Source organism: Cygnus olor, chromosome 26 (assembly GCF_009769625.2).
Source record: "Cygnus olor isolate bCygOlo1 chromosome 26, bCygOlo1.pri.v2, whole genome shotgun sequence".
Taxonomy (NCBI): Eukaryota; Metazoa; Chordata; class Aves; order Anseriformes; family Anatidae; genus Cygnus; species Cygnus olor.
Genome location: NC_049194.1, coordinates 602839 through 628186, shown reverse-complemented (window position 1 = coordinate 628186; position 25348 = coordinate 602839). Strand labels below are relative to the sequence as shown.

Below are 25348 nucleotides of genomic sequence, written 5' to 3'. Positions count from 1 at the left end.
GCAGTAATTTTGTCTGGGTGGATCTTGCGCCACCGAACTGGGCACTTTGGTATTGGGGTCACTGGGGTGCTGCTGCTCGCCCAGACTCTTGCCTCGAGCCTGCCCCAGCTCCTTCTTTGTTTTAGCAGAGAAATCTTTCTCCTTTTGGGAGCTGCCCTGTGGTTTGTGGTGCAGCAGGATTCCACCCAGGTGCAGGCAGCGGGACAGATCCCCCCAGGGGCTCCCCACAGCCACGCTCCTCCCTGCTTTGGCTTTTCTTGTGTGAGCCCCTCGGGGCTTCTGTTGACCCAGGCTTTGTGTGCAATTAATTCCTCTGTCAGCACTAATGAGGATTATCCCTGCTGGGCTCTGGTGAGCTGGCGCAGGAGTTGCGTAAGGTCTCCGTCCCCGAGGTGCAGGGGGGCAGCGCAGCAGCTCCAGCCCCACCGCCACGCACACAGACACACAACCACTCATTTCTAGTACATTTATTGCAAGGGAACGTCAGGTGCTGTTTTGTGCCCACAGGAAAGGGCTGCCCAGCAGAGGCCACTGCCCCTGTGAAGCCTTCTTCCAGCAGGTGCACGCCAAATCTTCAGGTCTGCCTCACCAGCAAGCTGGCTTGAAGACAGACCATCATTTGTGCTGGGTGAGAAGAGTCCCCAGGGAGCAGGAGGGTCAGTGCTGGGCACATGAGACAGGGCAGGCGAGATGAGCAGGTCTAGAGGTAGGAGGGCAGGTCCTTCTCGATGACCTGTAAGAAAGAAGGGAGCATCACAGCGAGAGCATCGTTGCCCCGAGAACACGCCAGAAGCCCCCTGCGCCCTGCCTGGAACCCGTGTGCCGGGTGACCGCTTTCCCTGATGCCACGGGGCAGACAAAGCCCAAACAGCGACCATGTGGGCAGCACTTACGTAGGGATCCTCCATCGGGCTGTATCTCTTCACCACTTGGCCCTCCCGGTTGATGAGGAACTGTGGAAGCAAAGCAGCACCCACACGGGTGAGTCTGGCCCTGACCCAGGCACTGCAGCCGTGGGGGATGGCAGAGCGGCCATGCAGCGGGGATCTGTGCCCTTGGGGCACTCCTACCCCCACATCCCAGAGCAGGGCCGGGACGCAAGGACCCCGCTCCCTGCAGCGCTCCGAGTGCTCCTCACCACCCCCACGGGTAAGGATGTGACCCCCGCGTGGTCCAGGAAAAGGCAGCGCAATCCTACCTTAGTGAAGTTCCACTTTATGGCACTAGGAGAGAAAAAAACAGGGGTGAGACACAAAAACCTTCCCCGCTGCAGCCAGGCCCCCTCGCTGTGGGGCCGGCCGCTTTCCGCAGCCCCCTCCCTGCACTCACTTGCCCAGGGTGCCTCTTCCCTTGGGCTGCTCCTTCATCCACTTCCACAGGGGGTGGGCGTCGTCCCCATTCACATCGATCTTGCTGAACATGTCGAACTTCACCCCGTAGTTCTCAGCAAACGCCTTAATCTGTGCGTTGTCCCCGGGCTCCTGAGGAGGCAAAACAAAAAGCGAAGGCCTCGGTGAAGCGGGCGACTCCAGGCGCAAATCCTCGCGGCCCCAAGGTCAGGAGGACGCCGCGCCCCCTCCCCACGTACCTGCTTCCCGAACTGGTTGCAGGGAAAGCCCAGGATGCGTAAACCCCTCTCAGCGTAGCGGGCGTGCAGGTCGACCAGCTGAGTGTAGTTCACGGCGGTTTTCCCTCATTTGGAGGCTACGTTGGTGATGATGCACACGTAGCCCCTGGGGGATGGCGGAGAGGCGGCGTGGGACGGGGGAAGGCTGCCCGGGGGGGGGGGGGGGGGGGGGGTCGGAGGGAAGCCGCCTGGGGGGGGTGAGGCTGCCCCGGGGGGAGGCTGCCCGGGGCTGGAGGCCGCCTGGGGGGGGGTTGAAGCTGCCCCGGGGGGGTTGAGGCTGACCGGAGGGGGGGGGGGGGGGGGGGGGAGGCTGCCCCGGGGGTGTTGAGGCCGCCCGGGGGGAGGCCGCCGTACCTGTACTTCTCCAGGGCCACATCGTTGCCGTCGATGTCCCGGGCGTGGAAGTCGTAGATGGCCTTGGCCGAGCGCCAGTCGTCCGCCTGGGCGCACTGCGGGGCCGCGGCACGCGTCAGCCGCCGCCGCCGCCCCCGGCCCCGACCGGCCCCGACCGGCCCCGCTGGGTCCCGTTGTGCCCCGTTCTCCCCCCGCCCTGCGCCCCCCGCCGGGCCCAGGCCGTGCCCCCCCCCCCCCCTCACCATGCTCCGTCCCGCTCCCGCCGCCGCCGCCGCCCAGCGCCGCAGCGCCCGGCCCCAGCCCCAGCCCCGGCCCATGGCGCCCCGCCCCCCGCCCCGCCCCCCGCCGCCTCTCCGCCACTGAGCGCCCGCGGGGTGGGGGGCGGGGCCGGCCGCATGACGGACAGCGAGGCTGACCAATAGAGCAGCGAGATGGCACGGCGGAGGGGCGGGGCCTCGAGCGGGCGGACTACAACTCCCAGCACCACCCCCCCCCCCCCTGCAGCTGAGGCCCCGGCGGCGGGGCAGCCCCGCCTGTCGCGGGGGGCCGCCCGGGGGCCTCGGCGGCGGCATGGACGACGAGGAGGAGACGTACCGGCTGTGGAAGATCCGCAAGACCATCATGCAGGTGGGCCTGGGGGGGCCCTTGGGGGGTCTGGGGGTCGGGGGACCGGGGGGGTCTGAGGGCCGTGGGCCCGGGGGGGTCGGGGGGCCTGGGGGTCGGGGGACCGTGGGGGCCTGGGGGGGCTGGAGGGGCCGTGGGGCCCGGGGGCCTTGGGGCTGGGGGGGCCTGGGGGCCGTGCCGTGCCATGCCCACCCCCCCGGCTCACCCCGCCGCCCCCGCAGCTGTGCCACGACCGCGGCTACCTGGTGACGCAGGACGAGCTGGACCAGACGCTGGAGGAGTTCAAGGCGCAGTTCGGCGACAAGCCCAGCGAGGGCCGCCCGCGCCGCACCGACCTCACGGTGCTGGTGGCGCACAACGACGACCCCACGGACCAGATGTTCGTCTTCTTCCCCGGTGCGCCGCGGGGCCGGGCGGGGGGGGGAGGGGGCCGGGTTCGTAGCCCCGGGGCTGGGTTTGTAACCCCCGGGTCGGTCTCGTCCGCAGAGGAGCCTAAGGTCGGCATCAAGACGATCAAGATGTACTGCCAGCGCATGCAGGAGGAGAACATCACCAGGGCGCTGATCGTGGTGCAGCAGGGCATGACGCCCTCGGCCAAGCAGGTACCGAGGCGGCGCTCCTGGCGGCCCGGCTGTCGCGAGCCGGGGGTGCTTTGTTTCTATTTTTCAGCATTGCTTAGGTTAACAGAAGCCTCGAATTTCCACCCAGAGAAAATCTTCCGTAGAAGGCCGTTGTACCTTAACGCAGGCTGTTGGGGTGTTTAAACAGAACAGCCGGTTCTGGCTGCAGAATAAATGGCAGACCATGAGTAGTTGAGGGGCTGGGGAGAGAAGCCAAGAGCTCTGTTTGCTCTCTGTACGTGTAACCATACCCGTGCGAGCACAAGGACAGCGATACTACGCTCGCAGCTGGCTGGTCCAAACACAGGTGGGGTTATCCTAGAGCAGTGCTGCGGCCTGACTCGTTTCTTCCTCCTCAGTCCCTCGTGGATATGGCTCCCAAGTACATCCTGGAGCAGTTCCTGCAGCAGGAGCTTTTGATCAACATCACAGAACACGAGGTGAGCAGTGCTGGGCAGCAGAGCACGAGTGGGACGGTCGGTCTCATGCTGAGCTGCGGCTCAGGCTGCTCTGAGAGACCTCCCCTTGGTTGGAAGGCCGGGCTCTGTGGTTCTCTTCCTTCCCTGCACGTTGCTTGTCCCGCCACAGTGAGGAGACAGCTGCTCTCTCAGAATTTCTGGTCTCGCAATCTCTCTCTTCTGTTGTTTACAGTTGGTCCCAGAGCATGTCGTCATGACAAAAGAAGAAGTAACCGAGCTGCTGGCCAGATAGTATCCTTTGTTTGTTCCTTCCCTTCCTGTCTGGGTGTGATGGGTGCTTGCTTTGGGCTGCAAATGAAAACATCTGACTGTGACAGTTTATTGTTTTCTTCTGGTAGCTGTGCCTGGCCTCAGAACAAAGGGGCACCTGGGCCACTTGCTTGTTGTGCTGGTGGAGCTTCTCCTTGACTCTGTGCAGTAAGCTGAGGGAGAACCAGCTCCCAAGGATACAGGCTGGGGATCCTGTGGCCCGGTACTTCGGGATAAAGCGAGGTCAGGTAAGAAATAGAGTGGTAACAGGCTGCAGTGCCCCATGGGCAGGGCAGGGGGCTGTGGTAGCACGGTACTTCAGAACTCTAGAGACAAGAAGGGTTTCGTTCAAATGTAAAAGCTGTTACGGGTTAGTTTGGGATGTGTAAGCCAAGCAGGCTTCTGGCCAGCAGATAGCGCTGGGGACAGTCCTGGCTGCCTGTGGAACCAGCTGCCAACAGCTGTGACACCGGCCCCGAACTCTGCCACCCCCTGTCTGCTGTGCCCCAGCTGCAGGGAAGGAGCTCGGCACCGGCTGTCCCAGTGACTGCCGAGTGCTGCGGCTTTGTGTCCCTTCTGGGTGTGAGTGCACATGCGTGTGTCAGGCAGGGGAAAGTTGCCACCAGCTTCCATCCCTCACAAGTTCCTTCTGCCGGCCTTCCAGGTCGTGAAGATCATAAGACCCAGTGAGACCGCGGGCCGCTACATCACCTACAGGCTGGTGCAGTGATGCGGAGCTCTCGAGGTAAGGTGGAGCACTCGGCCTTACTCGGCCTTGAGTGGTCTGCTTGGGGAGGTGTGAGCTGATCAACATCCCAAGTTCTCTTTCTTCCAGGTGCGGAAGGGTCCTGTGACAGCTCCGATCTCCCCAGCCCTGGCAATCTACAAATGCTCTGAAGTGTCTGCCTTCTCACAGATGCAGTTGTTTTTCTTGGCCCAGATCCTTGTTTTCCAGCATAGATTCTGCTGTAACTCCTCATCCTTCGTAAAGGACTCATGCCATGAAAAGTAACTTGAAGCAACTGAAGTGTGCAGGGAGGAAGTGAGTGGAAAAAGGCCTTTGCTTTTCCTATTATGTTTTATAGGATCGTATTTTTAATAAAGGTTTGTACTCTTACTGCTCTTCACTATTACTGTGTTTCTTTGTCTCTTCCAGTATCAAAGCCTTACAGCCTTTGCAAGTTTCTGTATTTTTCATTCTGTTTGGAGTATATTGATGCTAGAACTCTGAGCTCCTCGTGGCTGAGCCAGGAGCTCATCCTGCAGAGCTCTGATCTGTCTGGCAGTCACGTGCAGTTCTGACAGCAGTTCAGACTTACCTTGTTGTGATCTGTTCTAGCCTCTGACCTCTGTCTTGAGACTGTGGTATTCAAGTATTGCAGAGGAGAGTTGCTTATCCCCACCCCAATTACTTTGATTTTTAATTTGTTCCAGGTCTCCTGAGGGTGTTTAAACTTCATTTTACTTGCTGGAACTACTTTTAGTACTTCATTACAGTGCTTAGGCCCCTGCAGCCATGGGCATATGATCCTGGAAGACTTTGATCTCCAGGACAGACACGGTTTGGAACACATGAATTTTATTCTTTCTGGAAGCAGGTCAACCTGAACACAGCAAAACACAAAAGGTAGTTTCATACAGCAGTACAGGCACGTCACAACAAACACTTTTTTCATGCTGAACTTATGTACAAACAGAAGGGTGCCTGTTACCTTGTGAAGCTCAAGCATAGCTTTTGTCCCTTCCCTCACTCGCACTCACCCGTCATCCATCCTCGCACACACACGTGGTACCGCCCGTGGTAGCAGTTCTGATAGCAAGAAACTTCCCTTGCTACCATGAAAATGACCTGCTGGAAAAACCCAGCCATCTTGTTGAAGAGCTATGCAGCAGATCGTCTCACAAATAGCTCTAGCTCTTCTTTGGCTCAGTTACAAACCTTTTAGCTGTAAAATTTAACTTCGGTTTTGTGTACCTTTTCCCTACTGTGCTGAGATGCTTTTCCAATTAGTCTAGGAGAGCTCTGGCAATTGGAAAGCCCAGGCTCTTTCTACTGTGTTGGAGACTGATCCTCTTAAGGGATCAAATGTCTGCTCGATCGCCCAATTCTACAGTAATGAGGTGTGCATAACCCTTCCAAACACCGTTCAGTGTATCTTCAGCTGGGACACCACTCCCGCTTGGCTTCCTTAGCTGGAAATCTGTCTGCCTTCCCCCTCGCTGTCCTGTTGATGTGGATGCTCTCGAGACCTGCAGAGGCGAGGCCTGACAGGTGAGTAGGCAGCACAAGAGATGACTTGGTACTCAGCATTTCACGGAGGAAGGATCTGGCTGATTATTAGAGAACTGCTTTGGATTTGTGCAATTTCTTAGGAACCGTGGACTGAGAGTTGTCTCGTGTGTGCCAGCTCCTGTGCATCTGTGCCTGGCAGGGAGCTCTTAAGCTCTGCTGATCTCAGGCCCTCCCAGGGCAAGGGTCCGGGGGCACTTGGCAGTGATGGCAGGAGCACAGTCCAGGTCCAGGTACAAGCAGGGCAGGAGAAGGAAGCAGCTTTCGGCTCTTTCTAAGCTTAAAATCTACTTGTTTTTCTAGGTTTCAGTGCAGAAAAGTCTCATAGCTTTAAAAAAAAAAAAAAAAAAGTACTTTGGTTGGTCTTGTTCAACCCTCTTAAGTTCTGTTGCCAGCAGAGGTAGCAGATTCATGTTGAAGGGTTATCTTCACAAAAAAAAAAAAGCCTCATATACTGGCAGGAGTCTGGCTGCAAGTTGGTTCAGGCGATAGCAATCCTGTGGGGAAGCATCTGCCCTTTGGTGACCTGCAGCAGCTCTTTGTTGCTGCCACAGCTGAGGTTTTGGAGACCAAAAGTCTATCAGAAAAAAAACCCTGAGATCACACAGTGTGCAGCTGGGAAAGCCAGTCCCAAGCTTGCTCAGCCTGTGGGTTTGTCTTTGCATGGCTCCTGCAAAGTAGAAGAATGCCCATAAATACAAGCAGCAATGCAAACCTTGCCAGCAGAGCCAGGAAGGGCACGCTGCTATTTCAGTCCTGCGTTGCATGGAAGTGCTGAGGCAGTAAATGCGTAGCTGGGCTGCGGATGCCTGGTACAGCCGGTTGTAAACAACGCCTGTACCTTGCCCAGCCTCAGTAAGCAGCACAGCCCTCATGTCTGCTCTCTGTGGGGTGCCGCAGGGGGCTTTCAGCAGGCTTGGTGGAGCCCCGTGCTCCTTGGTGGTGTTATCCTGACTGCAAGCAGGGCCGGGAGGTGTCCGGTCTGGCCGCCGGCTCCAGGCCTTGCTGCTGCACCCGCAGTAGGTCATGGAGCCCTTCTCCCCCAGCTCCTCGTGGAGCTCTGTCCTGCATCTCCTGCCAGCAGCCTTTTCTCCTCCTGAGCCGCTGCCAGCAGGGAGGATGAGCTCAGCTGGAGCCTTGCGTCTCTATTTCCGCAGAAGAGCCGTAGGATTAAGGACCAGCGGCAAAACTTAAAGCCTGTGGAGTGGCACGGTGAAGGCCGGGGGTTCTCCCCGGTCTGAAAGAAGCAAACGGTCCCCGCGCTTCAGCTCCGTTCAAAGAAACATGCGTCATGGACAGAGGCCGGACCTGGCAGGGGCTCTGCCCCATGGCTCCCAGCAGCTGAGGCAAAGCGGATGGGTTTTCCCCGCTGGGAGCCGGGGTGGGGGGGGGCTCGGGGTTTGTGTGAAAGCTTCAGTCAGGAGGCGGCAGGGACTCGCCTGCAGCTGGCACACCAAACCCTCCCGAGCAGGCCCGCGGCCGCGTGCTCTCCCTCCCACCCCTCTGCCCCACAGCTTCGTGTGCTGCAGGCTGACCCAGGGTGGCTGCAGGCCTTCGCCCCGCCTTCGCCCCGTGCCCTCCCCGGTGCCCGCGTTTCCCTGCTAGGAGCTCAGGCGGGCTGGGGTCGCCGCTCACGGCTGGGCCGGGGCCTGGCAGCCGACAGCCGGGGCAGCGGCAGGCGTCGAAGTTGTGTCGCAGTCCGCCTGGGCAGGCTCGAGGCTGCTCTCGGGGTACTCCTCGAGGTCACTCTGCTCCTCTCCTGGGGGGCTGCGGCAGCGCGGCGCCGAGCCCTCCGTGTCCGACTGCCCCGTGCTGCAGGTCCGGCTGCGCTGTCCCTCGCTCACGTCATCGCAGAACTGAGCCTCGTCTGTGCTCGTCTCGCTTTCCTGCTTCGTTAGCTGCGTTCTGGGGCCGCTGCCCGCTGGAGGCTCCCCGTTGTCCTCCAGCTCCGAGTCGGAGTCAACAGAGCGGTCGCCGGACCCTGAGGGATGCAGGGAGCCGCGTGTCACCCCTCTGGCACCGGGGCCCAGCAAACCCACAGCATTCGGGGCAGGGGACAGGCTCGGCACTACTGCTGCTGGTGGAACTGGGCTCTGCCCTCCTGTGAAGGGGGATTTGGGCATTCTGGGTGGAATTTTTTCATTTGGGATCCACTTGAGTGGATGGCGTGGTTACCTTCTGGTCCCCCCTCTGTCCTTGACCCCTTTGCTAAGGTGAATTCAGTGAACAAAATGTGCGGGTGAAGGACCCCGTGGCCGAGGGCCGTGTCAACAGCTACTGGCAATGAGAGGGGGCTGTAGCCATCGGGTGGAGGCTTCTGGCTGTGCTCGAGCATGGAGCTGGCATCCTGGGAAGGCAAAGTCCCCTGGAGCCCTTCAGACCCCCCCCAGAGACCCGTGCCCCCCTGGGGAGGAGCCACCAAGTGCCCTTCACTTACCTCCGAACGAGTCCGTGCTGTAATCCAAACTCTCCTTCTCCAAAGGCAGCGCTAGGTAGGGCACGGAGCTGTGCGGCGCTGCGGGGGGCGAGCCTGCATCGTCCTGGGGGGGAGGGACAGCGGTGAGGGCACGAGGAGAACTCCTTCCTTCCAGAGATCTCACCAAAATAACTTCTTGTCCTTGTGTAAAGGCAGGTGGGCTCCATCCTCCCACCCCCTGCCTGACTGAGACGGTTCTTTTGGGACAGAAAATCACAAGCGGAGTGGGGATGCACGCGGGGAAATGACGAAGCACGGTAAGTTTCATCAGAGCGCCAACTGCGTTGGCCAGCCCTGCACCATGGTGTGGCCCAGCAGGGATGGGGAAGGTCACTGACACATGGCAGAGCACGAGCAGCATTGTGCCCGCCTGGTGGCAGGGCTGCGGGAGCGTGGTCTGGAGCCGGGCAGGGGGAAGCTTCCTCCCCAGGCACGAGACGGGCGCTCGCCTGGGCTCCCTTTTCTTCCCCTCATATCCTGCTGGGTTTTGGGGGCCATGTGTGTGAGGCTGGGTGATCTTCGCTTCCCCAATCTTCAGCTCTGTCCTCCCTCCTCTCCTCAGCTCCTATCGTTTTATTTCTGCCTACAGGGAGAAGCTGCTGTGATTTATGCTGGTGAGTTAAAAGCTTAGCGGCTGCTTTGAGCTGCAAAGGCACAGCTTCCAAAAGGGAGTAAGCTAAGCAGCAGCAAAACCTTCTCAAGGGAAGGTGTCAGGAAGGTATTCAGGTCTCCTTCCCTGTGTGGGCAAGTCCTCAGAAAGCTGTCGGGTTGTGAGCACAAGCAGGCTGCCTCCATAGGCCACCCCCCACACGTGCTCCCTTCCCCTGGGACTCATACCGGGCTGGGGCTGCTGGCCGTCTCCTCCTTGGTGTCTGCGGCATATTTGCTGGCGTCGGCCAGCAGCGGGGCCTCCTTGTTCTCGAAGATGGTTGAATAGAAGATGATGAGCGCCTCGATGATGCGAGCTTGGTGGGGATAGTCAACCAGCGAGGACAAGGAAATGGTGGCGTCCGTGGGCCTCGGGCGCATCAGTGTTGGCCCAAAGACGATGCCCAGGTTGCTCGAGGTCATCTTGTTGTCCTGTTCCACCTCCACGATCCTGGGAGGAGGGAGAGGAGCTCGTGAGAGCGAGCATGGCGTGTCCTGCAGGGTGGCTGTGCCTTCCTTTCCCTGCCCCTTCCCACCCTGGGGATAAAAGGGGGGCACCCGGCCCTGGCCCGGCCCTTCTCACCTCCTCAGGTGCTGCAGGAGGTACTGGAGCGTGGCCATGTTCTCCCAGGGAAGCTCCTTCAGCAGCTCCTTCAGCTTCAGCACCAGGGTCACCACCACCTTGTCCGTGTCGGCTCCTCTGTCCACCAGCTCGGGCCCCCCCTTCCCGCTCCTGCCTTTGGCCTCGCTGCTGCCCTGCAGGCTCTCCTTGGCCAGGCCCATCAGCTCGTTGTACATGCGGAAGGGCATGATGGGCTCCGGCAGCTGCAACAACAGAGGGAGATGGGCCCTGAGAGCCTCTGCCTCCAGGTGCAGGATTTCTCTTTTTTCCCCCTCTTGAAAAGCCCTGGCTCAGGGAGGGCAGAGCAGTTTCCCAATGGATAAGAGGTTGTTAGAGAGGTCGGAATGAATTGTTCCCCGGGAGGAGAAGGCAAGATGCAATCAGCATAGCCTGCAGCACAGGCGGGGCTGTGGTTAGGTGGAACCTCTTGCTTTGTACTCTGCATAAAGCACCCAAGGCAGCACGTTAACCAGTTGGTGGTTTTGCAGCACTGGTGATGTTTTCAGGGTGGCTTAAACAGATGTCTGCTGGGGATGGATTGCCTTCGCCACAGAGCAGCTTCCCTCCAGCTCAGCACTCTTACAGAGTGACTTAGATGGATTTCTCCGCAATGTACCGAGAGATGGGATTGTGGTTCAGTGCTCATTTCTTCCTCTCTTTGCACTCTGCTTTCTCTTCTCCAGAGAAACCGCAGAGGCAATTCAGAGCCTGTCTCTCCCTGCCTCTGGGCAGGGAACCCAGGGACAAGCCTTGAGCTGAGCACGGCGCCGGGCGCTGGTGCTGGCGCGGGGGGAGCCGAGCTCTGGCACCGTGCCGCCAGCCCTCCGGAAACGCAGCACGGAGCGTTAAGTGGCGAGGCTGCAGCAAGAGAGAAGCTGCTTCCTCCCCTCCTGCCTTGTGGTGGCCCCTTTGAGGATGTGGCTCTCGCAGTTTGCGCTGAGCTTTGCGTACTGCCGATGTCGGGAGGGCAGAGCCCGGGGCTGGCTGTGGGCAGAGCCGCTGGGGAGAAGTGAGCTCGGCCCCGGCCCTGCCGTGCGGAGTGACCTTTGCTGGGTCACTTCCCTTTTGCCTGCCTGGTTCCCCAATTGCACAGGGGTGGGAGGGTTTTGTACTTCTGTGGGCAGGCATCTCGCTGCACCACGAGGAGCTGCGCACGGATGGCTTGCGGCTCGGCTGGGGGCAGGAACCTGGAGCTCAGAGGAGAGGCAGCAGGAGCACTGTTCGGGGGCAGCCTTCTCCTCCCCGCTCCACATGTGTACACATCTCCATCCCGACCCCTTCCCAGCCAGGAGGGGCCTCTCGCCCCCGCACCGTCACACAGCGGGCAGTTATTAAGCCCAGTTTGTGGCAGGATCACCCTGACCCAGCGGAGCCAGGCTTGGTTTTGGAGAGTCAGCTCCTGCGGGCACCTTACCTGCCTCAGGTAGAGCTTCAAGACGTTGCTGATGTCGTGAGGGGAGGCCTGGGACAGCTCCACCAGCTCCTTCCCATTCTCAAACGCCTGGCAAAGCTTCTCCACACGGGTCTTTACACCATTCACGCGGTAGATGCCCTGTCAAAGACAGAAAAGTGGAACTGAAGTGAGGAGGAGGGATGTTTCTCTTCAACTTTGCATGATTTGCATGAGACAGCGAGCTCCTTGCTCCTATCCTGTCCTTTTGGGGTTGGAAATCCCTCTCAGGAGGTCCGGGAGAGCCTGTCCCAGCTCAGACCTTACTGGTGTTCCCCTTCCATAGGAGAGGGAGGCACGAGAAGTGGTTTCCCAGGGCAGAGTTTTCAGTACCAGGGCCAGATTTATAACGGGATTTTCTGGCCTCCTGCCTGCTGGTAACCTGGAACATCTGAGCCTTAAGTCTTTGTACCAAGAGAGAAGTTCACTTCGAGAGGAGGCAGCTGAGCCAACGTAGCTGAAGGAGAGGAAAGAGGGGTGAGTCACCTTGGTTTTCAGCGCCCGCTTCTCAATCTCAGAAATGCACTTCTTGATGATGAAGGGGATGCCGTCTGAGCTGCTCTGAGATGCCTTCATGAAGTCTTGCCCAAAGAGCTGCAGCTTCCCTTGGAGCTTCTTGTGCCCGCACTGGATAGCCAAGGTTTCCAGGCACTTCTTGTGGCAGGCCAAGTAGCACTGGAAAACAGAGGGAAATGCTCGGAGCTGGGACATCGGCAGGGAGTGGAAAGGAGCTGCCGAGAGCCAGACGCAGCCAGGGGCTGAGCAGGCTGCAGGCCGGAGAAACGCCTTCCTTGGAGACACCGCGGGGCTGCCTCAGCCGGACCGACCCCAACAGCACGAACCAGTCCTAGCACTGAGGAAGAGCAGCAGGGAATTGCCTTCCTGGGCACAGGGGGGAGCAGCATTAGGGTAATCCTGCCCCAAAGTTCAAGCTGGTGGCTCTGCTTCCACGGAACTTAGACCTGCTGCCTGTGGTTACCCCCACAGCTCTGACTGTCTGCGCGTCTGAGCTCTGGGCTGGGTTTGAAGCAGATCTGTCGACACCCGCGTGAAAAGTTATCCCACACGCCTGCTGCGGGACACGTGGCTCATGTCTGAGGACAGACTGAGTCATAGGACTGCAAGTCCAGCCGAGGTCACCAGGCTCCTGGGATGTGTCCTCCACTCGTCCCACCCCCTGCGTTCTCTTCCCACTTCTCCCAGCTTTACCTCCTCACATTCTGCTCCCTGGAAGTAAACGTAGCTGTTGCACTCCCGACACTTGGAAGGGGTCCGGAGCTTCCTCAGCCGGTGGGTCTGGGCAGCTTTGGATAAGCCAACGTTTCGGAAGGGTCCTGTCGGAGCAGTCATCTCAGGGGTGATCCCGTTGATGCCTAGAAGCAGAACAGGAGGAACACATCCACGTCCTGGCTCCTGGGGAGGCGAGGTTCGGCAAGGCTGGAGCAGGAGGGTCGCTGTCGTGGGGCCCTCACCCCCCGGGTGCACTCGTCCTTTAGCAACATTACAAACAACCCGCACTGAGGTCCCAGCTTCTGTTCTGCTGCTTTGAGCAGAGCTCATACCTTGGTGAAAGGAAATGCTATCACCTTCCTCATGGGGTTACCAGCATTTTACCTCTCCTCCCAGCACGTGCTCAGTCTACCTCCAGAACTACTGAATTTTGGGAAAATCAACCTGCAGTTGGCACTGTTATGGTGTGTGGGTGTGGAGCCACGCGCCCAGCAGAAGCACCGATTCACCTCCCGCTCTGTCACCTACTCTGCTCAAAGGAGGTGGCGTTCTCGTCCTTCTCCTCCAGCTCTTCGCTGGAGGACATGGTGCCGTTGGAAGACAACCGCTGGAGTTTATGGCTGAATTCACCTGCCAAAACAAAACCCCCAAGCCAGTGAGACCGGTGGCAAAGCTGCTTCTCGTCTGAGCGCGTTCTTAGCGTGTGGCTGAGTCCCATGGCAAGAAGTGCTGTGCCTTGTGCTCCTGGGTAGGTCTCAAGGGAAAATGAGGAACCCAGGGCTAGCAGGGGCAGCGCCTCCCCTCGGAGTGCCTTGCAGGGGGGAGGACGCAGGGATGCAGCAGGGCAGTGGCTCAGGGTCCCACATCCCGTCCTATAGCAGCTGGGGTCAGTGGTTGATTACTGTGCAGTCTTATCTTAAGGCAGGTTTAAAAAATTATAAGGGGGGAGGAACAGATGCCACCTAACTCTGATGCTCTGTTTTTACACTATCAGAAGGGTGAAGACTGAGTGCCCTGGACTGTGTGCTGCACCTACCCGTGTTTGAATCCAGACTGCTGTCGGTTTCAGAAATGGAGGTTGGCCAGGATTTATGGACCTGGTGTCCCCTCCCACCTGCAGAAGAAAACACACATTCCATTTGAGATTGCTTCCTGCATTCAGGAGTACCACAGGAGGACAGCCTAGACTCTGGGAGATGCTTAAATTGCTGATGGGAGCTGCCCATTTTCCTATTTAGAGGCTGGTGAAGAGGCTCACACTACCCTCAGGAGCACCCTCAGCAAGGCAAAAAAGAGATGGGAAGATGGAGCATAGTCCAGCAGGTAACAGGAGACAGCAAAAGAAAAGAAAAAGAACCAGAAAAAAGCCCAGATCAAAACGGATCTGCTCTTGTGTCCTTGTCCTTCAGGAAATGGAGCTTGTAAGGCTTCCCTTTCCAGTCTGTCCCGCTGGTGCCAGCCCTTGGAGTCCCCCCAAGCCCCTGAGCAGGAGGAAGGGCACAGGGGCTCCCCCGCCACAGGCTCACCTCTCCGCTCGGCTGCTGCCCCACTCTGCTGCTCCTTGGCTCCTGCCCCCCCTTCCGAGGGGGCCCCGTCCTTGGGCAGCCCGGCCCCGTCGGGGCTGCTGCTCGTGGAGAAGTCGTTGGCATTGAAGCTGCCTTTCCGCGTCCGGATAAAGGGGGACCTGGTGGTCAGGAGGAAGGAGAAAAGGGGACGTCCAAGTGGATGCAAGGGAGAGGGACGCGTGAAAATCTCAAAAGGGTGACGCTTCCCTCCCTGACTGCCTACCAGGCGTTGTGTGACACATAAGGCTCAAAGTCGTATTGGATATCGGGTTCGTCTCCTCGCTGCAGCTGCTTGACGTGGGAGGCGTATTGCTGCCCGGGGTCGTAGAGCTTGCTGCTCTCACACAGCGTCTGGAAGTAGACGGGCAGCGGAGCTGTCTGCATGTGCATGATCTGGTAGAAGGCGATTGTGGCCTAAAAATAACGCAGAGAAAACCAGGCGTGAGCTTTGTGAGGTGACACACAGGGGAGAGAGAGACAAGGAGCCCCCGGTTAGCCCGGAGCAGTGCTGGGTCTGCAGCCCTGACCCTTGGCTTTTCGGGGCACAAGGGAGCTGCGCGCCCTCCTGGACCTCGTCTGAAGTGGGCAGGATACGGCCCCCTGCCCTACTCACCAGCTTGATGACCTGGTCGCTCTGCTTGATCAGCTCGTGGATCTGCCGCAAGGAGTTCACCTTGGTGTCCTCCAGCTCCTGCTTCTGGGTGTTGGCATCTGCGATGCAGGTCCGATAGGTGGCCATCGCCTCTTCTGCCTGGGAGTTGGGAGAGCAGGAGGTGAAACCACTCATAGGTAAGGAGGGTGAGGAGAGCTGCTTAAAAGAGGGTCTGGGGGGCTCGGTGCAGTCCACGTCGTTCCAGGCTGCTCCTGTGCTAGGACAGCAAGGTGTGAGATGCTCCTGGCAAGGCGCTTGGCTGTCACCCGGAGTTGTTACGTTCCTACCTTGTTCTTGGCCTCCTCTTCCAGACGCCTCTTCTTGTCCAGGGCTTTGGTGGTGATGCCGCTGGTGGTGCTCTGCTGCTCTTCCTCCGCTTTCGCTGCCATGTACTTGGCCTTGTCGTGCTCCTCGCTGCGCTGCATGTATATCTGCTTGGCCTTGCGCAGGTTGACCTCTGCATCTTGCTGCCAACGAAGGAGCGACCCAGGGTGAGGACTGAGCTCTGTGAGTGGATCGTTGCCTCCCGGTTACCTCCCACAGCCTCTCCCAGCTGCCCAGAGAGATTCGTGTGCGTGGCCACAGCCTGGGCTCGTGTCCGACACCAATGAGCTCCACTTGTGGAAGACGCGTGGAAGGAGAGGACTTTCAGCCCTAAGACACTGGGGGGTGGAACTAGAGGATCTTTAATGTTCCTTCCAGCCCAGCCATGCTGTGATGCTATGATTATAAGCAGTGGTTAATAATAATGGAAGAGCTTCTATAGGGAAACACGCAGAGATCTGGCTGCCCAAAGCTCTCTTCCATCCATCTGCTCTGTACAAGCAGAGGGGCTACGCGGCACAGCAGTGTCTCCTCCAGCTCCTGCGTTGCAGGGAGACCCCTGGGAACCCCTGCAGCGTCCCCCAGGCCTGGGAAGAGGCTCCCTGGCACAAAGCAGCCACACTCAGGACAGGTAAGGAGTCCCAAATCCTCGCAGACATGTCCCATGGGAATACCTTGGACCTGGGGAGCACAAACCCAGCCTGGGCTGCACGCCTGCGTTCCTCACCAGTTTCCGCTGTGCCCGGTGCCACTGCTCCTTGATGTCCTTCCTCCGCTTCTCGTGCTCGAGGCGTCTCACTGTCAGTGGCTGAATTAGGAGGGAGAAACAAACAGCGCGGCTGGCTGAGCTAAACGCTCACTGTGCTTCCCCTGGCTAGAGGCTTTGCAAGGGGCAGCCTCCTTCGGGGGTGCTGATCGTCCCGGATAGCACCCCTGGGCTCGGTTACAGGGAGGGTTTGTGTCGTGGATGGAAAACTGCAGCCTGGGAAGCGTCAGGTCCAGTTCCTAAGCAAGAGCCACCCTGTGCTGTGGCAGGGCGCAGCGGGACATCGCCTCTCCCCGGCGGGCAGCCCCAGAGAGCGGCTGTCCCTGGGAGCTCAGCGAGGCTTGGTCTGTGCAGACAGGGGATCCTCAGTCGCAGAGAGGCCTCAACAGAGGTGGAGGACAACAAGGAGGTGCCCTTGGGTTTTGCTGAACCTGGGGAGTTTCCCCTAGACCTGGTACCTAACCCCTGGGAGGAGCAGGCGACTGGCTAAGAGCTGCGCTGCCTCATCCCCTCACCTGGAGGAAGGTCTGGTGCTGCAGGGTGTTGACAGTCTGCAGAACCGACGTCCCGTACTCCATATCCTGCTCCAGGGCCAGCAAGTAGATGGACAGGAAAGGCATGCTTGTCTGAGAAAGGAGAAAATGCACAGCCCTGAGCCTCATCACCGCAGCGCGAAGCAAAGAGACGCGTCCCCTGGTGCAGTGTTTGGAGGAGGAATAGCGAGCGGCTCGGCTTGCTGCCAGCTGCTGGAAAAAGCCTGGGCTGGACCGAGAGAGCGTGGTGCAGGCTGCCGAGAGACTGCTTGGAGGGAGGCCGGGGGAGGCCTGAACGTGGACTTACCTCTTGAGTGATGGTTTGTTTGCAGCTGTTTGCCATCTTCTGAAGCCCTTTGGCAAACTCCATTTCTGGAAGGAAAAGGTTGGAAGTGAAAAGAGATGAAACACAAGGGTTTCCCTGCTGAGTGGGGTCCTTTCAAACATAAATCAAGGACTTCAGGAATTAAGCTCTTTTTGTCCTCGCAGTGTCTGCAGCTCTCTCCTTCCCCAGCAATCAGTCTTTGCATCTGCATGGACTCAGTTCATCTGCAGACACGGCAGTGTAGGCAGATCCCCTTCCCAAAGGGGAGAAGTGGCTCGCTCCTGACCACACACACCACGCCATCAGCAGCTCCTGGAGCAAACTGCACGCCCCAGCTTCTTGGAGCAGGAGGCAGCCACCAACTACCCATTGTAAACCCATTTCCAGATCAAGATCCAGAAGCTCTGGCTCCCTCAGCCTCGTGTGTGTGACCTTAGAGGTCAGGGACCTGTCCCGATGCTGCCCTGGGGCCCTGAGCCCCGCTGTGGCGATCCCACCCGCCATGCATCCCGTCTCACCCAGCGTGGTCCGTTTCTCCAGGTACCCGATGAGGTCCTTCATGTACTTGGAGATGTTTTTGGCGTACTGGAGGGCAGCATCTACGCCTCCCTCGCAGCGCTGCAGCATGACGTCCACTTCTTCCGCAGCCGGACGGACTGTGACGTGGGGACGAGAGGAAGGGGAGCGACACTGAACCGTGCTGCTGCTGCTGCTCACGAGTTTCCAGGACCACCAGAACAGCTGGGAAAACCCCAGCACCTGAGCACAGCCGCCTCGCTCGCGCCTGCAAGGTTTCCTGACCCATTGCCTGCCTCAGCCTTCTCAAGCTTTCAGTGCAAACTCCTCCCTGCTGCGCCTGCCGTTATCTGTGCCAGCATCATACCGAAACGTGCCGCTGTCCTGCAGGCACCGGTGCCACCAGCAGCAGCTTCTCAGCTGTGCCTTCAGAGGCTGCTCAGCCCAGGAAATGCCTTCCTGAGACAACCCGGGCTGCCAGCACCCAGTTGTGCTTCAAAGCCGTTTTTGTGCCTGTAATGAGGTTTTTCACGTTCTGCTCGCTGCCAGGAAGAGCAGCTGGGTCGTGTGCTCCTGCCGTGCTGGTGGCAGTGGCTGTGTGGGGTTAGAGCAGGCGGGGAGCGAGCCTGCGCCCTGCCAGCACCGTCTCCAGGAGCAGCACTGCCAGAAACGTGAGCCCCAGCCCTGCGTAGGATGCGGCCGGACTCCAGCACGGTGTCCATCTCGCCCTTCTGACTGCTTTGGTGCAGCCGAGAGGCCGCATGTGGCTGAGAACCGCGGTGGTGATGGGAGGATGCCCGGTCCTGCCGGCTGCTCTGCTCAGCAGGGTGCCCCACTGCCCCCAACCTGCCACCGCGCTCCTGCTCACCTGTGTCATAGCTCTCCATGCCCGCAGGCATGACGACTCCTCCAGAGATCCCGGTGTAGAGGCTCTCCATAGACTTGAGAAATTGGGAAAGAAAAAGAATTCATCACATAAGAGGAAGGGGAGTAGCCAGAGGGGCAGCGGATGGAGGGGAGGCAGCAACCCCGAGCTGCTGGAGCTGTTCTGCTACTGCTTGAAGTCTGCAGCGCGCAGCCTGCGGCCCTACAGGAAAGCCACGAGCTGCTGCGAACGTCCCTGGAGAAATACGGTGCTGCGTGCATGCACGGGGGCGAGCTGGATCCCCGGGTCAGGGGCTGTGCTCCTTCCCCCAGCTGGGGCTGAGACCCCGGCACAGCGAGACCCACGCGCAGGGAGCAGCAGCACTCACCTGGTTCTGGTCGCTGGGTGGGATGGAGAGGATGGTGCTGCTGTCCACCTCCCCCATGAGGAACTCGGACACGCTGTGAGAAGAGGAACACAACCGGGGTCAGCAATAGGAAGGACGAGCAGTGACCCCGTTCATGTCTGGGGACAGGTTGGACCAAGGCAGTGGGAGCTGCGGTGTTTGCCGCGGTTTTGGAGGTGGAGGAGAGCGTGGGCCAGGGGCTGGAGCTGGCTTTGGGGTCCCTCCTGGGCCCTGGTGTGGGTGGCAGCACGAGCGGGTGCCCGTGCATGCACGCCGTACATCCGTGCTCCCAGCAGGGTCCCGCTGGTCCCCAGCCGCCACATGGGGGCTGTGCGTGTGCGAGGGGACGGGGCCAGGGCTGGGCTCTGGCAGGGGGCGGTGGGCTCCGGGGGGTCCTGCTCTGTGGGAGCCCTGGCCAAAAGCCCTTACGTGCTGCTGAAGGACACTGCGATGGTCTCCACGGCCTTCTCGAACTCCCGCTTGTCCGTCTCATTGTTGGATTCGTAATGGAAGCCTGGACATGGGGGAAAGGCAGGAGCCCTGTCACCGTCATCACCAGCGCCCATCCCAGTCCCTGGTGGGGGAGGACTGGGAGCATCCCGCCCACAGGGTCAGGGGCTCGCTGCTCCTGGAGATTTGGGGATCAATCTCCAGCGTGCCCCAGCAAATGCACTGTGTGGGGGGGTGCTCTGAGAAGCAAACAGCCCGCAGCTGGGGAGGGCTGGAGGTGTCTGGGCGTGGGGCGGGCTGGGGGAGCAGCGGGGGGCCAGGGCCATCCCCACAGGGCACGGACGTTGTGCAGCACAGCGCTCCGTGTCGCCGCTTCCCCACCGCTCGCAGCTCTCGGGCTGGGTTTCCCTGCCAGCATCGCTTGGCTCGTGTTTTATTTACTCCATCACCCGGGGCTGCCAAAAAGGCGCTGCTGACCGTGAACCTGCCTCGCTGCCGGCGTTGCCTGATCAAGAGCCCCCTGCCCCGAGGTGCGGAGGCTTCCTCCCACCCAGGTGAAAGAGGAACCGTCGGCAGCACCAGCTCTGACCGTGCCCTGCAGGCACCGGGGCCGAGGGACGCTCGTGGTGCCTCCGCTGCTGGGTGAGGACCCGGACCCGGACCTGCCCCATCCCGGCCACCATCCCCGCAGCCCTCGGTGCTGGACCCCGCTCCACCTCGGGGCCCCGCGGCCCCACGTGGGGCCAGCCCCATGGCAGAGCTCCTTCCAGCCGCGACGAGGCTTCCTGTCCCCTCGTGGTTACCGCTCGGTGTCCAGGAAACGCAGCGGTGACGCAAAGTGTTGTGCTCTGCCTGCGGTTAGCGCAGCCGCCCCCTTCCCCGCCACGGCTCTAACTGCTCTGCCCCAGCTGGGATCCGGGCTCCGCAGACACCCCCCCCACACAAACCGGGGGTGTTGCGGGGGGCGGCGCAGGACAGGAGCCGGGCGTTTCAGCGTGTTTCCTACGGCCGAGCTTTGAAACCCCCAGGCAGGGATCTGGGCTCTCATTTCTGGCACTGCATCGCCCTCAGAACACAAACACCGAGACCAGGCAGCCCTGCCCTGGGTGGGGGGCACGGGGCAGGAGCAGACCCCGCTGTGGGGCAGGTGGGAGGGTGCCGCAGACCAGGTGTGGGGCTGGGTCCTGGCTGTCGATGCCTTCGCCCTCTGCCCCATCTGTGGGGCAGCTCCCAGATGGGCTCCCCAGGCCCCCCCTCATCCCCGCACAGGGCAGGAGGGAAGGGGACAGGGCCCGCAGCCCCCTCGACTCACCCTTCACTTTGGAGATGAGCGTCCCTGCCGCCGTCAGGGTCTCCAGGGTGTTGAGCAGCGGGTACTTGTTGATGACCTGCCGCAGGACACGCAGGGCTTCGCCCAGGCACTCGTGGGCCTGCGGCCGCTGGGACTCCTTGGGGTCTGCAAGAGAGGGGGGGGGGTTGAAGCATTGTCCCCCCTGCTGCCCCAGAGCCCTGGTGCCCCTCTCCCATCCCCTGCCAGCCACGCTGTGGGCAGGGCCACCGGCACTGTGCTCCCCATCCCCTGCCTTCGGGGACCCCAGGATGGGCACCGCCGCCTCCCGCTCCTGTCCCCCCACCCAGGTCAGGGCCGGGCCCGGGGCAGCCCTGCCTTTTAGGTATTTATTCCTCAGCAGTAAATTTTTCCCTTGAAAGCGTTTTGGGAATTTCCTCCTCATTTCCGCCCTTTCCTTCCCGCCGGCCGCCGGGAGGGACGCAGCAGGTCCGCCTTGCTGCCGTGCTCCGTGTCCAGCCGGGCTGGCCGCGTCCCGGGGGTCCGGCCCCAGGACTGCAGCCCCTCGGGGGGCTCCAGCCACCCACCTGGGGCTGGGGGAGGCAGGGTCCAGCCCCAGGGGCTCGGGGTAGGGTGCGGACAGCCAGTTAACGTGGTGATGAGCATCCCATAAAGACGCATTAAGGATGCACTGGAGGAGGGCAGCCTGGCACCCGCTGCCCAGCTGGGCAAACCCTCCCCTCCCTGCGCCAGCTGAGGAAGGAGTTTCCTCTGCTTCTTCTCAAAATCACGGCTGCATCCCAACATCACAGCCACGTCCCCATGCTGTGCCCCTGAGGATGTCCCCATGCACCAGCCCCGGCCTCTCCCCCTGTGCTGCCTTGGGGATGGCACCGTCCCGGCTGTGCCAGTGGGACAGCTCGGCCAGGAGCAAACTGGGGGCAGCGGTGACCGCTGACCCCGAGGGGGACCGGCGACGGGATGGCCGCAGGTGAGCTCGGAGCCATCTCCTCCCTGCCCTGCAGTGCCTACATCTTTGCAGGACCTGGAGGCATCGTTCCTGCACAGCCATCCTGCCACCCCCGGGCTGCGCAGAGCCCCGGGTGCGTTCCGCACCAGCCCAGCTGCGGATCCGGCCGCCGGGGTGAGGCAGTGCCACGTTTTCCATGACAAGTGGGGATGCGTCAACATATTTGCAAAGACAGTGCTGAAAACAGGGCACCATGTGATCCCCGGCAGCCCCACCTCGCTGCGGGGAAGACCAGATCGCTGCTGCTTCCTTTGCCTCCTGGGAGCCAGGACGCCCACAGCCCCCGGCCCCGCGTCCCACCCGGCCCCGCGCCTGCTCCAGGGCATCGCCCCCATCCCGACGGCTGCCCCAGTGAGGCAGGGCCGGGGGTCCGGGGCCGTGCCCGGTGCCCCACGGGGTCTGGGGGCCCTGGCAGGCAGCTGGCACCGCTGCTGTGTAAACAGGAAAGCGGGCGGATGAAAATAGCTCGCAGGCAGGAAGCCGCGTTATCCTGGCTCCGAGCTCCCGGCAGCCACCCGCCACCGGCTGCCCGCCTGGCTCTGCGCAGCCCCCGGGGTCCCGGCCCCCTTCCGGCCAGGGCAGAGACCCCCACCCACGGATCTGGGCCTGCCCCTGAGCTCGGGGTGCTCCTGGACCTGCCCACACCGGATCCCTCATCCCTGATGCCCCGCAGCCCCGTGCCATGGGGCGATGCAGAGCCGTGTGGCTGTGCAGGAGGTGGCTTGGGGGGGTCTGCAGTGCCCCAGCCTCGCTGCCCACAGCCTTCCCACCCCCCTGGCACCCACCATCTCGCAGCACCACATCCCGCAGGTTCTCCAGGGCATCCGCGAAGCGCGCCACGTCTGTCAGCAGCTGGGAGATGTCCTCCACGTCGATGAAGGGGCCCTCCCCGCCCTCCATGGGGCTGTAGGATGTGGGGGTCTTGTGGCCCTTGGGCATGGCCCGGGGGGCCCCGGCGGTGAGGGGGAAGCCGGCGGCGCTGGCATGGCGGCTGAGGCTGGTGGGGCGCTTGAGGGTGCCCACGGCGCTGGGGCTGCTGCTGAGCTTGGAGCTGGCGGGGGGCAGATCCCCCAGGCTGGAGCCGGGCGCCTCCAGGCAATCCTTCCGGGACAGGTCCTGCGGGAGCACGGCCCAGTGTCAGCCCCGGGGGGGCAGGGGGGGGGACACGGCTGGGACCCCAGCTTGCGGAGGGACGGGGCAGCTCCCCCAGCCCCACCAGCACAGAGGGACGGGGTGCTGGCCGGGGGGCTGGTGCTGGCAGGGCTGGAGGGGCTGGGCTGCACTCCCCCACCCTGTGAGAGCCCCCGGCACTGCTGATGGGCCTGGGGGGGCGGGATGAGCATCATGGGCAGCCCCGGAGCTGGCACTGCCTTAACTCCCCCCAGCTCCCTGCAGGTTAACCGCCGCGTACGGGTGTTCCACCAGCAACCATCGGCTCTGAAGCCAGCAGCCAGCTTGTCCCCCCCCTCACCCCCCTCGCCCCTTGTCCCCCACTGGCCCCCGGGGCCCTGGTTTTGTTGTTTCCAGGCCTGTCCCGGGGGCACACAACGACTGCGTGGGTGACGCTGCCCCGTCCCCATCAGCACCCACAACACGGGAGGCCCCTGTCCCCGGGGAGGGCCCTGACGCAGCCAAACGACAGCAGGATCCGGCCCCACGCATCCCTTCCTCTTTTTGAGCCCGTCCCATCCCCAGGTCTGGCACGTTCCTTCTCCTGCCAGGGATGGGGATGGGAAGGGGAAGGTGCCACCTCCGAGGCCACTGACGTTGCCGAAATGTGGCAGCCAGAGGGAGACCCCATTTTGGGGGGTGAAACTGTGGGAGGGAGAACCTGGCACCAGCACCTTCCGTCCGCCCTGGGGCTGGGCACAGCGGGAGCCCCGCATCCCCAGGGGCCCCCACTGCCTGGGGAGGGGTCCCACGGCTGTCCTCACCCCCCCAGCCCCCAAGAACCCCCCGGCTGTGACACGAGTGCGCTGGGTCCCAGCATCCCCAGCCGGGCGCTGCCGCTCGGGGCCCGGAAGCTGGGTTTGGTGCGGACGGGGCGGACGCGGCGGGCGCCTTCCTACCGGGACTGGCCCCGGAGCACGAGGCTGCTGCAGACCTTGGCCACGCTAGGCGCTCTGCCCTCAGCGGGGCCGCTGCAGACCCGTCCCCATGCCCCCGTCCCCGAGAGCCCGGCCCCCCCCCCCCCCGCCGTCCCCGTACCGTCAGCCGCACGCCAGGCGTGCGGGGCAGCGAGTCCAGGGAGCCCTTGGGCGAGCTGCCTTTACCCGTCCTGCGGAGCCCGGCCGCATAGGGGCTGTAGCTGTGCTTCCCGGCCGCCCGGCCGAGCATCCCTGCGTCCGGCCGGCCCCAGCACCCGCAGGCTGCGCCCACCCATAGGCCCCTCTCTGGGGGGTGAGCGGCAGCGTGGGGACAGGGGTGGGCGCGGGGATGGGGCCCCCTCGCTAAGGAGCCGCGGGCGGGCTCCGGGGGCCCGGTGGCCTCGTCTCACCGGCCCTGAGAGGCATGTCCCGCGGGCTGGGGTGCAGCGCAGGCGCGGGGCGGGCAGTGCCACGGGCGCGGAGGAACCCCGGCCGCCCCGCTGCCCCGCGGAGGCGAGGCGCTTCCTCTCGCCCCCCCGCCAGCGCCGTTGGGCTGCTGCTGAGTAAATAAATACATGGCAGGGCCGAGGCGCTGCCCAAGCCCCGCGTCCCCCCGCTCCTGCTGCTGCCCCCCGGGCAGTCCGGGGCTCCCTCTGCCCACACAGACCCACGGGCACAGCCACCACCGCCGGGCCCCCCCCAGCTTTCTGCCGCTGCACCCCAGCCCCGTTCACCCACCCTCCCCATGTCAGGCCCTTCGGCCGCTGCTCCGTCCCCTTCACCTGGGGCAAAATCCCCCCAGCCAGTCCCAGTGGGTCCTTTCTCAGCTCCCTCCTCCTCCTCCTCGTGTCCCTCCGGCCTTACTACCCCTCTGTCCCCGTGGCCCCCAGCGCTCACCGGCAGGGTCTGCGGGATGGGGCTCCCCGCCCGGCTCTTCTTGGAGATGGAGGGGGTCTTCATCAGCTCGCGCTTCTTCCGGGAGAACATCGCTGCCCGGGGGGGGCACCTCGGGGTGCCTCGCTGCCAGCCCCGCTGCTACCCCGCCGGCCACATTCGCTGGAGCCAACTGTCAGGACGGCGCGTGTGACGCCGCCTTATTTCCTCATCGACTCTGCAGGCGAACCTGAAACAGGAAAAAGCCAAACGTGCAGCGAGGGCGCGAGGCAGGGAGGAAGGGGGATCCTGGCCACCCCCTCGGTGCCGCCTGGGGCTCAGTGTCTGTGCTGCCGGGGGGATCTCCGAGGGGTTTTGCTGCGCTGCACCCCACGGCGGTGCGGAGGGGCCCAGGGAGGGCAGAGCCCCGCGGGACCGGGGCCGTGGGGCATCAGAGCCATGGGGCGGTCGGGTCCCGCTGCACGGGGCTGGGGGCACCGGGGCGAGCAGGGGGCTCCGGGCGCCCACCCGTGGGATGCTCCCTGCTTGGCCTCCCCGGCTCAGCCCAGCCCAGCCCAGCTCCAGCTGCCCCCGGGACCCCCGCCCCAGCCCCCTCCGGCCTGTGTGCGCCCCCCGCCGTGCCCCCCCCCCCTCCCGGCACAGCCCATCCGTGACGCCGCTCGTTCACCTTCCGCGGGGCAAGCAGGGATCGGGCCGGGGGCGGCGGGCAGGGCGCGGGGTGGGGGCGCGGGGGTCCCGGCCGGCCCGGACCCTTCCCCAGCCCGGTGCCCGCCGGGCTGCTCGGGGACGGCTCCCGGGCCCCGCACACCGGGCTCCGGGCGGCTCGGGCGGGGGCTCGGGATGCCGGAGCCCCCCCCAGGACCCCCGTGCGGGGCGGGCCGGGGGCCGGGGCCGCCTCTGCTGTGCCATCTGCCGGCGGCGGCGCGGGGAGCGCCCCGGGACGGGACGGGACGGGACGGGGCCGGACGGCGGCCACCG

General features: G+C 62.5%; 3 protein-coding genes across 7 annotated transcripts; 1 reads left to right on the top strand and 2 right to left on the bottom strand.

Moving 5' to 3' along the window:
* Positions 1 to 452: 452 nt before the first annotated feature.
* On the bottom strand, positions 453 to 2318 carry GPX4 (glutathione peroxidase 4). The gene is made up of 7 exons (XM_040537684.1): positions 2224 to 2318; positions 1982 to 2076; positions 1589 to 1733; positions 1330 to 1481; positions 1199 to 1223; positions 894 to 953; positions 453 to 733 (listed from the first exon to the last, which is right to left on the bottom strand). Exons 1-7 carry the CDS (start codon positions 2296 to 2298, stop codon positions 701 to 703), a joined length of 585 nt encoding a protein of 194 aa, XP_040393618.1. The 5' UTR covers positions 2299 to 2318; the 3' UTR covers positions 453 to 700.
* Positions 2319 to 2458: 140 nt separating this feature from the next.
* POLR2E (RNA polymerase II, I and III subunit E) lies at positions 2459 to 5080 on the top strand. Of its 2 annotated transcripts, XM_040537681.1 has the most exons (8): positions 2460 to 2608; positions 2827 to 3001; positions 3092 to 3207; positions 3585 to 3665; positions 3877 to 3935; positions 4123 to 4201; positions 4618 to 4698; positions 4789 to 5080. In XM_040537681.1, exons 1-7 carry the CDS (start codon positions 2552 to 2554, stop codon positions 4681 to 4683), a joined length of 633 nt encoding a protein of 210 aa, XP_040393615.1. In that variant the 5' UTR covers positions 2460 to 2551; the 3' UTR covers positions 4684 to 4698; positions 4789 to 5080. The 2 variants fall into 2 exon arrangements, with proteins under 2 accessions (XP_040393616.1, XP_040393615.1); XM_040537682.1 differs by lacking the exon at positions 3585 to 3665 and having other exon boundaries at positions 2459 to 2608.
* A 433-nt stretch (positions 5081 to 5513) lies between these two features.
* ARHGAP45 (Rho GTPase activating protein 45) lies at positions 5514 to 25173 on the bottom strand. 4 transcript variants are annotated; one of them, XM_040537663.1, is made up of 24 exons: positions 25038 to 25173; positions 24374 to 24599; positions 22175 to 22505; positions 20384 to 20527; positions 19051 to 19135; positions 18604 to 18676; positions 18219 to 18291; positions 17353 to 17490; positions 16817 to 16881; positions 16492 to 16602; positions 15938 to 16018; positions 15174 to 15353; positions 14848 to 14985; positions 14458 to 14648; positions 14196 to 14353; positions 13706 to 13783; positions 13198 to 13299; positions 12649 to 12812; positions 11926 to 12114; positions 11404 to 11541; positions 9951 to 10192; positions 9557 to 9818; positions 8681 to 8783; positions 5514 to 8224 (listed from the first exon to the last, which is right to left on the bottom strand). In XM_040537663.1, the coding sequence occupies exons 2-24, from the start codon at positions 24461 to 24463 to the stop codon at positions 7875 to 7877; spliced, it is 3486 nt and encodes a 1161-aa protein (XP_040393597.1). In that variant the 5' UTR covers positions 24464 to 24599; positions 25038 to 25173; the 3' UTR covers positions 5514 to 7874. The 4 variants fall into 4 exon arrangements, with proteins under 4 accessions (XP_040393597.1, XP_040393598.1, XP_040393596.1 ...); XM_040537664.1 differs by lacking the exon at positions 25038 to 25173 and having other exon boundaries at positions 24374 to 24842; XM_040537662.1 differs by lacking the exons at positions 24374 to 24599; positions 25038 to 25173 and adding an exon at positions 23598 to 23986.
* Between the last annotated feature and the right edge of the window lie 175 nt (positions 25174 to 25348).